The sequence below is a fragment of the Poecile atricapillus genome, chromosome 10, assembly GCF_030490865.1.
Source record: "Poecile atricapillus isolate bPoeAtr1 chromosome 10, bPoeAtr1.hap1, whole genome shotgun sequence".
In the NCBI taxonomy this organism is placed as follows: domain Eukaryota; kingdom Metazoa; phylum Chordata; class Aves; order Passeriformes; family Paridae; genus Poecile; species Poecile atricapillus.
Window position 1 is genome coordinate 14480206 of NC_081258.1, and position 12447 is coordinate 14492652.

The 12447-nt window shown below is 52.5% G+C and overlaps 2 protein-coding genes across 4 annotated transcripts in view; both read left to right on the forward strand.

Annotated features, from left to right (window-relative positions):
* Positions 1 to 16: 16 nt before the first annotated feature.
* On the forward strand, positions 17 to 7585 carry SLC38A7 (solute carrier family 38 member 7). Of its 3 annotated transcripts, XM_058845527.1 has the most exons (12): positions 20 to 128; positions 911 to 1145; positions 1300 to 1737; positions 1968 to 2166; positions 2254 to 2398; positions 3111 to 3209; positions 3942 to 3999; positions 4341 to 4455; positions 4680 to 4827; positions 4910 to 5109; positions 5373 to 5427; positions 5521 to 7585. In XM_058845527.1, the coding sequence occupies exons 3-12, from the start codon at positions 1471 to 1473 to the stop codon at positions 5621 to 5623; spliced, it is 1389 nt and encodes a 462-aa protein (XP_058701510.1). In that variant the 5' UTR covers positions 20 to 128; positions 911 to 1145; positions 1300 to 1470; the 3' UTR covers positions 5624 to 7585. The 3 variants fall into 3 exon arrangements, with proteins under 3 accessions (XP_058701509.1, XP_058701511.1, XP_058701510.1); XM_058845526.1 differs by lacking the exon at positions 911 to 1145 and having other exon boundaries at positions 17 to 128; XM_058845528.1 differs by lacking the exon at positions 911 to 1145 and having other exon boundaries at positions 17 to 128; positions 1300 to 1449.
* Positions 7586 to 8595: 1010 nt separating this feature from the next.
* The window catches only part of CNOT1 (CCR4-NOT transcription complex subunit 1), a 54809-nt gene continuing 50957 nt past the window's right edge, over positions 8596 to 12447 (forward strand). The window contains exon 1 of the mRNA XM_058845540.1: positions 8596 to 8721. The gene's annotated coding sequence lies outside the window, so the exon portion shown is untranslated. The remainder of the gene's footprint in view (positions 8722 to 12447) is intronic.

Here is a 12447-nt window from a genome sequence, read left to right on the forward strand (position 1 = left end):
GGGCTGGACTACAACCCCCGGCGTGCAGCGGGCAGGGCGGAGCCGCCGCCGCGCCGCCGCTGCCGCCGAGCTCAGCTGGGGCTGGGGCCGGGGCCGAAGGGAGCGGAGCAGAGCGCGTTCCCCGCCTGGTGAGTGGGGCCGGGTTACGGACGGACCGGGGGGACACGCGGGAAGCCCAGCGACCGGCTAGGGCAGGAGTCTGTGCATCCCCTGCGAACGCGGGCTGACCGTCACCGGCTCCGGGCCTTGCTCCTCCGGGCGGGGGGCGCCGCCGGGGCCAGAGCGGGGCCGCGGGTCTGTCTAGTCACCCTCGGTGAAGCGCCTGCTCTCGGGGTTTCTGGTTGCCAGAGTATGTCGGCGTTGCCTGGAGGGAAAGGACATCCTTCAGCATCCTCCCCCAGGCTACGGGAGAAGCATCGACCCCCTGCAGCATCCTCGGCCGGGTGGGAACTTCAGCCCACGCGGACCCACCGGCCTGTCCCTCCATGCTCCTGCCCACGAGGCACAGGGCGGCCCTTCCTCCCCTTCCCCAGAAATCTTTACAGAGGATTCATAGCACAAGCACAGAGTTTAAATAACCCAGAAGCAAGGAGTGAGCTGGGCAGGAAGAGTCTCTGTAGATGTCCTCTAGGAATAAAAACCAGAATTCCTTGAAAAGAGATTTCTCATTGTCATGTAGATTCCTGCAAAATCCTGCCAGGTTGTGAGGGTCGATCTCCAGCTTGGAGGCACTGGGATGAGATTCGGACTTTCCAACCCCCAGTGGCTGTGATGCTGGAAACACCAGATCTTCAAATCCAAAAGCTTCTGAGACATGATCTCCTGCTGGTTGTCAGGGGTGCACCTGGGGGTGCACTGGAAGGGGCCAGTCCTGCTTTTCCTGTTGACACAGTATTTCTGCTGCACACAGGTCATTCCTGTTGAGCCCAGCCTTGCCCTTTACTCAGGAGCACGTGCACAGCCACTCTTGCAGAGCTTGCAGGAATTGGGGTTGGAAATTAGGAAGTGAGCTATGACACTGGGTCTCGTGCTCACAGAGAGGCGAGTCCTGATGTGAGGCTGCAGGTCCTCAGGGCTGCACAGCCAGGGCTCAGTCCCTCATCCAACAGCAGTTGTGTCCCCTCCCTGGATTTGAGGTACAAGAGGTGAGTTCTCTTGCTATATCTCTGCTGGTTTGTGTGTGCTGTGACGCTCCCAAGCTAAGACCCAGGGAACACAGTTCCTCTGTGCCCCCACCTGATGCCCAGGTTAATATAATTTAACTAACACTTAACAGTGTCATTCTTCATCCCCTTGTAGGAGCAGGGAACTGCCTGATTCCCGTGTTGCTGCATTCCACCCTGTCTGTTTGCTGCCCTTCCTGCCTGATGGAGCCAGTGCTGGCTGAGGACACTCCTCGAGGTGCCCAGCTGAGCCTGCTGCAGAACCACTAGTGGGACGTGGACAGTGGTGTGTGCCACTTGAAGGACAATGGCTCAGGGCACTGGGAGCATCAACAGTGACTACAAGGATTGGGAGTGGAGTGAGGATGCTGGCGAACGGGCGAGGCTCCTGCAGAGCCCTAGTGTGGAGACGGTGCCCAAAAATTCAGAGAGCCAAGGAAACAGTCTGGGAGCCACGTCAGCTCTGGGAGCTGTCTTCATTGTGGTCAACGCTGCCCTTGGGGCTGGGCTACTCAACTTCCCTGCTGCCTTCAGCATGGCTGGCGGTGTGGCTGCAGGCATCGCCCTGCAGATGGTGAGAGAGTTGGGAAGGGACAGTCCCCTGTCCCACCCTTGGAAGGTGCATGGGAGGGACGTGGTGCCCCAGAAAGGGCTTGGGAGGGACCAGACTCATAGGAAGAAGCTCTTCTGCATGAAGTGCACCAGATATGCTCAGTGTATTCAGAGGTGGCTGCCTGGGGTGGCTTAGGGGACCTTGCCATATTGTTGGCTCAGTGTTCCCTCCCTGTCTCTCTCCTATCCCAGTGCATGCTGATCTTCATCATCGGAGGCTTGGTCATCCTGGCCTACTGCTCACAGGCCAGCAATGAACGCACCTACCAGGAGGTTGTGTGGGCCGTCTGCGGGAAGGTGCCTGGTGTGCTGTGCGAGGTGGCCATTGCTGTCTACACCTTTGGCACCTGCATCGCCTTCCTCATCATCATTGGAGACCAGGAGGACAAGAGTAAGAGTGTCCCATGGAGCAAATAATAACCAGTTGTTGTTCCTTCATTTGGAAGGGCCAACCTGACCATCTCGGTTGTCCCCACAGTCATTGCTGCTCTGGTGAAGGAGCCTGAGGAAGTTGGGAGCAGCCGCTGGTACACAGACCGCAAGTTCACCATCAGCATCACTGCCTTCCTCCTCATCCTGCCCCTCTCCATCCCCAAAGAGATTGGCTTCCAAAAATATGCCAGGTGGGTGGGAAGAGCTCTCTGGGGCTGGGAGTTGGGGTAGGCCAGCCAGCACCCACCTAAGCATGGTTGCAGAGGACAGGGACTGGAAATGCTGTGGTTCTAGTGCCATATCTGCCCACTTACCCTCTGCCTTCCCATGCATCAGTTTCCCTATCTGGGAAGCAGAGGAGTGGCTGAGCACTGTGCAACCACGGTGTCGTACTTCAGGGCTTGTGTCCTTCCCTTCTGCATGCTGGAGGAAGAAGGGAATGCTGCTTTCAAGTACATTGTTTCCTATCTGTGGAGTTGGCAATCCAGCAGAAAGGAGAGCCAGTAAGTGTGTCTAGGCTGGGTGGTCTGCAGGCCAGCCCTGCTCCACCAAGAATCTTGGTGTGACCTGGCTGCTGGAGCTGGACCAGGGATACCAAGGAGTATCACTGCTTCAACATTTGCCTCTTTCTCCAGCCCAAAACCCAAGTCTGGCAGGTTTGCCATTCATAGAAGCATGGGATAATCCCCAAATGCAACAGAATTGTGTTGACATCTGCTTGGGGGACAGCAGGTGACATTTCCTGGCATATTCCAAAGGAAGGGAGAGCAAAAATTGGTCTGATAGGCAGGAGGGGGGTAGCCTGGGCTGTGCAGGGCAGAAGATGGGGATGGAGAGGCTGGGAGAAGACCCTCCAGGAAGTGGGGAGGCAGAGCACTCACAGCCTCCTATCCCCTCTCACAGCTCCCTCAGTGTGATTGGCACATGGTATGTCACAGCAGTCATTATCATCAAGTACATTTGGCCTGACAAGGAGCTGGTGCCTGTGGAGATCCCTACCAGGTAATAGCAAGAGACACGATGCTCTTGGTGCGTTCACAGCACTGCAGAGCCAGGCTGGGCTGTGGGAGCGAGGGCTGCAAAGGCTGGGGATGAATCTTTCATCAGTCCCATCCCTGGTCCTGGGGACTCTGCATGTTGCTGCCAGAAGCTCCCAAGTGGCAGCACCTCTGAATGTTTCAGAGGAGCAGGTGGTGAAGAGGAGGGAAAGGACCTCTTAAAGGTTCCCATGGCTCCATCACAGGTTTTGATGAGCACTGATTGGTTTTTATCTCTGACATATCCAGAACCTGGATTCCTTGTGCAGTGCTTGTGCTCACACAGCAACAAGGGCTGTGTCTATATTTGGATGATTCTGGTTATTTCCTTGGCCAGCACAACCACTGTGGCTTATTCCCTTCTTCACAGTGTGTATTTTTGGATCCAGTGCAGGAATTTTATGGCAGAGCAAAGGTTAGACCAGTTTTTGGCACTGCCCAACTAGATCCTTATTTTTTACTGATACTTTTACTTTTGTATGCTCAGATTTGGCTGTTTCTGTCTCAGTGAAAGGCCCTGGTCTTCAGGGAGTACCACATCCCAGGAAAACCTCATTCCATGCAATGGCATCATCCTGGGTGGGAGGATGCAGTAACATCAAAGACATTGAGTACTCCCAGCTCATCCTCCCTTGGGGCACTGGATGGGGGTCACAGGGGATTTTGTTCTGACTGAGGGGTGTTTCTTTCCTGCCAGCCCCTCCACTTGGACAGCTATCTTCAATGCCATGCCCACCATCTGCTTTGGGTTCCAGGTAAGGCCACAAGCTTGGCACTCCCCTTCCATCCAGTAGTTGCTTGGGTAGCAGACTAACACCCTGCCTGTGTGATTGGCTGGGTGATTGGCTATGCTATGCTATGCTCACTGCACAGCTTTGCAAGGAGGCTGAAGCGTTTTTAGCATCTTACCACCTCTGGATGGAGATGGATCCATTTTATCCCAGCTAGGATGTATAGGGCAGCCTATCCCCCCACTTTTCTTCTCCATTGACAAACCTGGGGGGATGACAATATCACAACAAATGCAGAATATCACAAGTAGGATACTACTTGGTTCAGCCAATCATGTATCCCCACTGTCTCTGTGTCCTGGCAGTGCCATGTGAGCAGCGTGCCCGTCTTTAACAGCATGAAGCAGCCAGAGGTGAAGACCTGGGGGGCGGTGGTGACAGCAGCCATGGTGATTGCTCTCTTCGTCTACACAGGCACTGGTAAGTGAGGGGACACTGTGTGAGTGTGGCGCAGTCCTTGGAGTGGCTGTGAGCTTCATGAAGGCAGGGACCCTCTGGTCAGCAAGGGTCAGAGGGAGAAGGGAGGTGAGTCCATGGAACACTTCTGCAATGTGTCCTGTGCCATATCCATCCAAGTCTGGTCCTTCAAACAGATGTTCAGGAGACTTGTCCCTATCCCCTGCTGACTGCACCCTTCCTGGCAGGCATCTGTGGTTTCCTAACCTTTGGAGCTGGTGTGGAACAGGATGTCTTGATGTCCTACCCCTCCAATGACATCCCTGTTGCCCTCGCCCGGGCTTTCATCATCCTCTGTGTGCTGACATCTTACCCCATCCTGCACTTCTGTGGCCGGTGAGAGCTGGGAGAGATGGGGCTGGTGTGGGAAGGAGGAGCAGCATGAGGAAACCCCTCTGTCCTGGGTCTGTGCCCACAGGGCTGTCTTGGAGGGTCTCTGGCTCCGCTATACCGGAGTAACAGTGGAGGAGGACGTGGTTCGGGAGCGGAGGAGACGCCTGCTTCAGACCATCAGCTGGTTCCTCCTGACACTCCTCCTGGCTCTTTTCATCCCTGATATTGGCAAAGTCATCTCTGTCATTGGGGGTTTGGCTGCCTGCTTCATCTTTGTCTTCCCAGGTAGGGCATCCTGGGATGGTCAGGGGCTGACAAAGGTCACATGGCCTTGTTTCTCCAAGAGGGAGGGGCAGGATGGAAACACAGGAACCAGGAGATTTTTAGAGCATGACAAAAGTGTCGTGTGAGGCAGTCAGTAGCCCAACTATTTTGGCTGGACTTGGTGCTCTGTAACTGGGAGTGCAGCTCCCTGTTTTATGGAGTGTCTGTTCAGTCCCCAGTGGACAGTCCTCATCTGATTCTAATTTGCCTCCCCTGCCTTTCAGGGCTCTGCCTGATTCAAGCCAAACTCTCTGAGATCCAAGAAACCAGAGCAATCAGGTAATGGAAATGTGCTTCCCCTGTCCCCCATTCCCCTGTGGATATTGGGGTGAAGAACCCCTGCAAATATGCCCTGTCCTCCTGCATCCACAGCTGGTGGGCCCAGGTCAGCTATGGGGTGTTCATGGTCACCCTTGGAGCCTTCATCTTTGGACAGACCACTGCCAATGCCATCTTTGTGGATCTTACAGCCTGACTTCTCCAGGCTGGACTGCACTGCTGCTGCTGAGGGGATGAAGATTCCCCCTGGGACCAAAGGGAAGTGGGAAGAAAACATGATGGTGTGTTGGGAAAGATCCAAGAGAACTGTTGTGACTTGGGGCTTGGCTGAACAAGCCCTGTGGTGGTTTGTATCTCATTGTCTTAAGGCACCAGGCAGTCAGGCTTCTCTCAGCCCTGATTCCCTGGTGAAGCCAGAGCAACACTACAAGGTGACCTGTCATCCAGGGCAAACTCTTTCTGCCCCTTGGGGTAGACATCACTAAGGGGTTGTGGTTGGGGTTTGCAAACCCATGCTACTCTCATCTGTGTACCCTAAATCTCCTTCTCCCAACTTTGGAGAGAGAAGCAGTATTCTGCATAAAAGGAAATAGTAATCGTGTTTATCAGACAGGGAGACACCCCCATAGTCCTATTGTGTGTCAGTGTTTGGTTTGAACTCTGGTTTCCTGACGGTCTCCTGCCCCTACTCTCACATCTCCCTCTGCCTGGGCTGCACCTTGTGTTACAAAGGGTTGCCTTCAGCCTGTTTGGGTTTTTTATTTTGATGATCAGAATGACCCTGGGGTAGGGACATGCCAGTGCAATGTTTTCCTTGCCAGGGGTTGCACACTCAGTAGATAAGCTGCTATGACTGCGTTGACCTATTGAAGACACTACAAGAGAGCAAAGCTCTTCTCCAGATTTACAATCCTGTTCTTCCAGGTGTCCAGAAAATGGGACTTGGCCAGGTTTTAAGGGATGCTTTTGGGGTAAAGCAGTCAGTATTCATTTGTTTTATATTGTTCTCTTGGTCATTTACACTCTATGGCTGGTGTTGCTCTGGGCTGTCCCTCTGTTGCCTGTCTGGATGATATTTCATTCCTGCTTTTCCTGGGCTGAGCTGTTTCCCCAGCTGCAGATTTGGTTGGGGGCTTTAAACCTCAACAGCAAAGTTTTCCTGTTCTGTCTTTGAGTTTCTTCTTGTTTGGCTTCTAACACCCTTGGGGAGGAAGGAATTCAGTTGATGCATCTGTGACGAGGGTTCAGCCCAGATTTGTGTAAAACCTGGCCCTGCACCTTCTGCATCTTCTGGAAGCAGCACGGGCTGTTGTGGTGGGAAAGAGAACCATGGCTTGTGCATCTGTACTTCTCAACATGGCTCTCCTGCTGCAACCAGTGGCTGCAGGAGGAGCGACAGCACATGAGTGCTTCCTCACCTGGAAAGGTTTGGTCTTTCCTTACTAACGCTGCACGTAAATGGGGACCTCCCCATTGCTGCTTGGAACAGGGAGACCCAGGTGAAGAAGGAGGAAGAAAAGCCCCAAGCACAGCAGGAATGTTTGAGGGATGCTGTGAAGGCACAGATCCGTCCTGCCTCTCCCAAGGGATCTCCAGCATCTGTACCCTTATCTTTCGACAAAACCAGGCTCCACCAAACCCCCACTTGTATGGCACCAGCTGTGTCCCAAGCCCCTTTGCCAGGATCCTGCCTGTGAGCAGGAGCTGGGGCTTGGGGACCCTTTGGCATGAAGAAAATGTCCTGTTGTCCTGGATGTGGGGAGCACAGAGCAACCTCCCATGGAGCCCAGCAGAGATGCTCAGCTGATGCCAATGCCAAAATGCCTTCCAGTGCCCACCCTGCACAAAGATGAAAAGGTTTGGTACCTGGTGGGTGTCGTGGCCCTGGCTTTCCTGAAGGTGTGCTAGGCATGAGGAGGTCCCTTGACTGAAGTGGAGGAGGACACAGTGTCTCATGTCAGGTGGGAAACACCTGGGCTCCCTTGGTGCTCCCGCCGTGTCCCTGTGCCTGAGGACAGGGCAGGTCTGGAGGTGCTGTGGCTGTTCCTGTTTGCCTTACTGCTCCCCTGTTTACAAACACTGGCCTTTTAACATGTATTTTGTACATGCAGGAAGTGGAGGGAACTCAACTCAATAAAAGTGACATTGTGATGCATGTGTAAGGCCAGCACGAGGTGGTTTCTGTGAGAGATGCTCCCGGGTGGGATACAGGGAAGAAGCCATATCCTGAAATACCGTCCCAGCTCTTCCAGCTTTGGGATGGATGGTGTGGAGGTGCAAGTCCCACTGCCTTCCTCAGGCCTTCATCCTCCGGGGTATCTTCACGCCCAGTGTCAGGGGATGCCAGGGAAGGCTCTGTGGGGCCTGGTCCTGCTGTGGCACCCCAATGTCGCTCCCCGGGGCAGGCAGGTGGATGTGGTGTGGCTGACACGGGTGAGAAGGAACTGAAGGGAGTTTCCCCTTCGGGACTGAGGCTGGCCATCCGGGGGGGTGCCAATGGAGAGGGGAATTCCTTAGAACGGATAATCCTCCCCCGGAGCGTGCGGGGCGCGAGCCGGGCGCTCTGAGGGTCCCACAGCCACCATGTTGTGGGGGTGCAGCACCCGGGCCGTACCACAGCAGCGCGGGGTGGGGGGAAACACGCCGATTTATGGGCTTGTACCACGGCGCTGCACAGGGAAAAACCGTTCCTGGGGTTGTACCACCATCGGGGGGAGGAAACAGCGAGGCAAGGGAGAACCGGGCGGGCCGCACCACTCGGAGAGGGGTACACCCCTTCCCCCCCCCCCCCCCCCCGCCATGACTCCGCGCGCCCTTTGGCACCGCCCGCCACTTCCCCTTCCCGCCCCGCCCCCGCGCGACGGCCCTCGCTCATTGGCCTGCCTCGGCAGCGCGGGTTGGCCGTCGAGGCGCACGCGCAGGCCGAGAGGGCTACGGAGCTCTGATTGGCTGAGAGAGTAGGAAGGATTTCGGTCCCTCCCGGCCAATGGCGCGCGGCTCAGGCTCCGCGCGGAGGGTGGCAGGGTGCCCTCCCCCGAGGTCGCACGGCGCTGATTGGCCGGCTCTCACGGGGCCCCGAGCTCTGATTGGACAAAGGCCCCCCCGCGGGGGCGCGGCAGCTCCGCGCGCATTCCGCCCCTCCGCTCCCCCCGCGTCCCCCCCCCGCGAGAGGACGGGGGAGGGGAAAGGCCGCGGCGCGAGCGCGCGACCCCATCCGCCATTTTGTATCGGAACGGCGGCGGCGCGAGAGAAGCGCGCGAGCGGCCCCAGCCCGGCCCTCACGACACCGCCGAGGTGGGAGCGGCGCCCGGCCGGTCCCGGTGGGGGGGCTCTGGGTGGCTGTGGGGACGCTGCGGGCTTCGGAGGGGGGGGAGTGGCGGTGGGGCCGGGGCCGGAGGCAGCGGGGCCGGGCCGGCTTGCGCTGGGGGCAGCGGGGCCGGTTGAGGTACCCGCCCGACCGGGCCGCCCTCCGGGCTGTGCGAGAGTCAGCGGCGGGACCCGCAGCCCTCTCCCCCTGCACTCCTCGGTCCTGCGGCCGCCCCTGAGCGACAGAGGGAACTCGGCAGGGTCCGGGACGGGAGCCGCGGGTGTTCCCGGTTCGCTGGCGGGGGCAGGTGGCGGCGGCAGCGTCGCGAGGTGGCGGGGAAACCGCCAGCTCTGGAGCTGTGTTCATTTCTCCCCCCTCGCTTGTGTAACGCCGCTGGTGACAGGTGGAGCTGTGAGGACTCCGGGTCGGGCCTGCCCCGGCCGGGCCCGGCGGCCTCCGTAGGAGATCGGTGTTGTGGCTTGCTCGCAGAAAATACGGAAAAAGTGAGCTGTAGCATATAATCCGGTGACATAACCTTCTTGCAGACCACAGGAGAGAAATCCTTCTCGGTGCTGTCCTCCAGTTAAGAAAACGCTGCTCAATAAAATTGACTTGTATAATTCTAAACTAGAAATAGCAACAGTTGGGTGTTTCAGCAGATGCTGTATCGGTACAAGAGTTTTTTACAATAGTTTTCTAACTTGGATTAGTACCATTTACTCCTTATACAGGAAGGCCAGTGAGTACTCACAGTTTAATTTCAACAAACCAAAACCAATTTGGACTGTATTTATGACAGAAGTGAGATAATACTGAAAATAGAGCATTAGTCTGTTGGTACATCATGTACTCAGAATATTTCTGAATCCCACTTGTTGCAAGGAAACATGGCAACTGCTCTCAGGAACTTTTTTTAATCAGGTAACAAAACAGGTGTGACTGACATTCTTCGTGTACCCAACTGATTCCTGTTTCTAAGGTAACTACTTTGGCATTGGCTAAAATTATGTACAGGGTGAGTCCAGGTGGGGTGACTCTCTTATAAACAGGAAACAAACTTAGTTGGTAGTAGACTGGTCTGTCCTTTCCACTTTTGTTATTTTGCTTCTTAGTTTACTCTTAACTGTTGATGCTGTTGGCCTGGTATCTCCAAACCAAACTCACAGCCAGTTTGCTTTCTACCTGTGTCTCTTCTTTGGAGAAACACCTTATCCTGTTTATCCTATGTAGTGTTCCTAAGTTCTTGATTTATGCTGAAGTGGCCACTCTTGGTGTTCACCTGAGTAAGTGGAAGAGAAACTGTGGAAACATAAATTAGCAATAGAGGACAGTAATGTTTTATCTCCCTGTGATGGGACATAACTAAATTATGTTGGGAATTGTTATCACTGAGAATCATGTTGAGGCCATCACTATTTTAGCCAGATTTCTCTTTTGTTTCATAAACATCCCTGATGTGTGAATACTGGTTTTCCTTTGACTTTTAAAATAGTATTTAGTTGTTTTAAAACACATTTCGGATGGTAAAAAGACATGCGGCATTTGATATCAAGTCCCTTCTTTTCTTCCCTCCAGCAGAAACTTTTTTCTGAAGTGCTTGTCTGAAGGAAGTGAGAGTTTCTTGTTTTTTCTTTTCTTTTAACAGTCCAGGTTGAGATGTGAAAATGCCTGAAGCAGCCATGTTTTATTTGTATTTGAGATAGATTCCAAACTGCAGTTTCACTGCCCTGTGTATATAGGAACAACACAGGTGCTTAGTTCAGTCACACTGTAAACTAAACTTGCTGTGTCTAATCATCTTTGTGACTTCCAGTTTACTGGAATTGGGTGCAGCTTTCCAGTGTATGTAATGTTCAGGTGTCTTTTCTGTTTGTAATCGCCTGAATTTGAACTGGTCAAATTAATTGGGAGTTTATTTTACTGCTTATGTGACTTCCACTCTGGAGGTTTTTTTTTCTCAATAGATTTCAAAGTGGTAGACATCCTGAAATATAAAGTAGTATGATTTAAAGCCACCTTTCTCCCTTGGATTGTTCCCAGTGTTGGCCTTCAGAGAGGTGTGCTGCTCTTCCGTGTTTTGTATTTGTTCATGGGTTTAAAAAGAGCATAAGGAACTGTTCTGGAGAGCAGGTTTAGCAGTGGTCCTTTTAGCATATTTCATGTGATGTTTTGTGACAGGAGCTTAGAACCTAATCAGCAAACACATTGCTGTTTGCGTTGCTAGATCTTTATCCACCGCATGCAGCACGTGTGCCCTGAAATCATACAACTCTTGAAATCCAGTGGGAATAGTTAGTTCTGCAAAATTCTGAAAAAATATCCAAAGTTAGCTTAAAGTAATTTTGAAATTACCTTCTTTATTAGGGTGTTTCTGAATTTGTGGAAGACTTCAGGTTTGTCAACTTCAGCATCAAGGTTTAGTTACTCTCTAGTGACTTCTGGTTAGTAGGGAGTGTCTGGTCACACCTGATGGGTGGTTTCATATTGGCCCTCTCTATTTTGTGATTTTTGGATTCTTGCCTGAAATTTTATTGCATTTACCTTTTAATCCAACAGAACTCTGGTCTTGAAAAGATATCTACTGAAATAGATGCCAAATGTTTTTTGCTGATGGGCTTTTGTTTTCCTTAGGAAATATTCAGGGAGTGTAATGCTGTAGAATTTGGTAAATATTTTTTATCTCTTTAAAATGGGTTGTGTTGCACAATATAAAATAGTAATATTGTAAGAGCTCATGTGTATCTTAATCCATTACTGTTTTATAGGATCTGTGACTGAAAGTAGCTAATTTTGCCAGGTCATGTAAATTTTTTTGATAAACTCCATATAGCTGAGGCCTGACTTGTCTGAACATGGAAGGTTTGTCCCATGGACTGAAAACTTCCTGAATTGTTGAGGCCAGTGTAGGGAGATTCATTCCCACTAAGGATATATGGATCTAAAAATAAAGTCTGCTCCACATAGCATTCATAGCTTCCTTAATCAGTGCCATAGTAATTGAATTTTAGCCTTGCGCTGAATGACCGAAGAGGTACCTGTGCAGTTCTGCTTTGCAGGCAAGGCTCCCTTGGGTTACTCTGTACTCTCCTGTGTTAGGTTACATCCTTTGAACCTCTGAAGTGCTGTTAATGTTGTGTCCGTGGGAGCTGTCAGGGTTTGCTGTGTGTTGGGATATACATGGTGCAAATCATATGTTTAGAATATAAGTAGGAAGCTGTTTCCTCAGCTATTGTATTCCTTTCTTGAGTCTCCGTGTTTGCTCAGGCTCTTCCTTGAGAGGCTTCCTTGCAAGGAAAAATACCATTTTGCCTCCAGCTTGGATTGTCCAGTGGTGCTGCCAGATTTTGTAGTTGGAAGGTGGCAAAGCTTGTTTTGCTTCCCTGCAATCAAAGCATTCCCTGCTTTTTTGGGAGACAACAGAGATGCTAATAGGAGGGTGGGATGGTCAGTGTTCATGCTTTGCAGGGTGTTGGTATGGCAGCAGGGAGGCTTGAGCCCAGCTTGAGAATTTCAGTACTAAAACCCCTGGGTTTTAGGTGGAGTAGGTGTGATTGCTGTGCTGTTTGTATTGGTATGAGGAAAAATGCTCAGAGAAATGTGGTTTTTCTTCTTAGGGGCCTGAAATGCAAACTCTGGAATTCTGTTATTGCCTTAAAAATTGGTCAGGTTGAAGTTTTGTGTTATATCCTGTAGGTAGTTCAAACAGCCTGTGA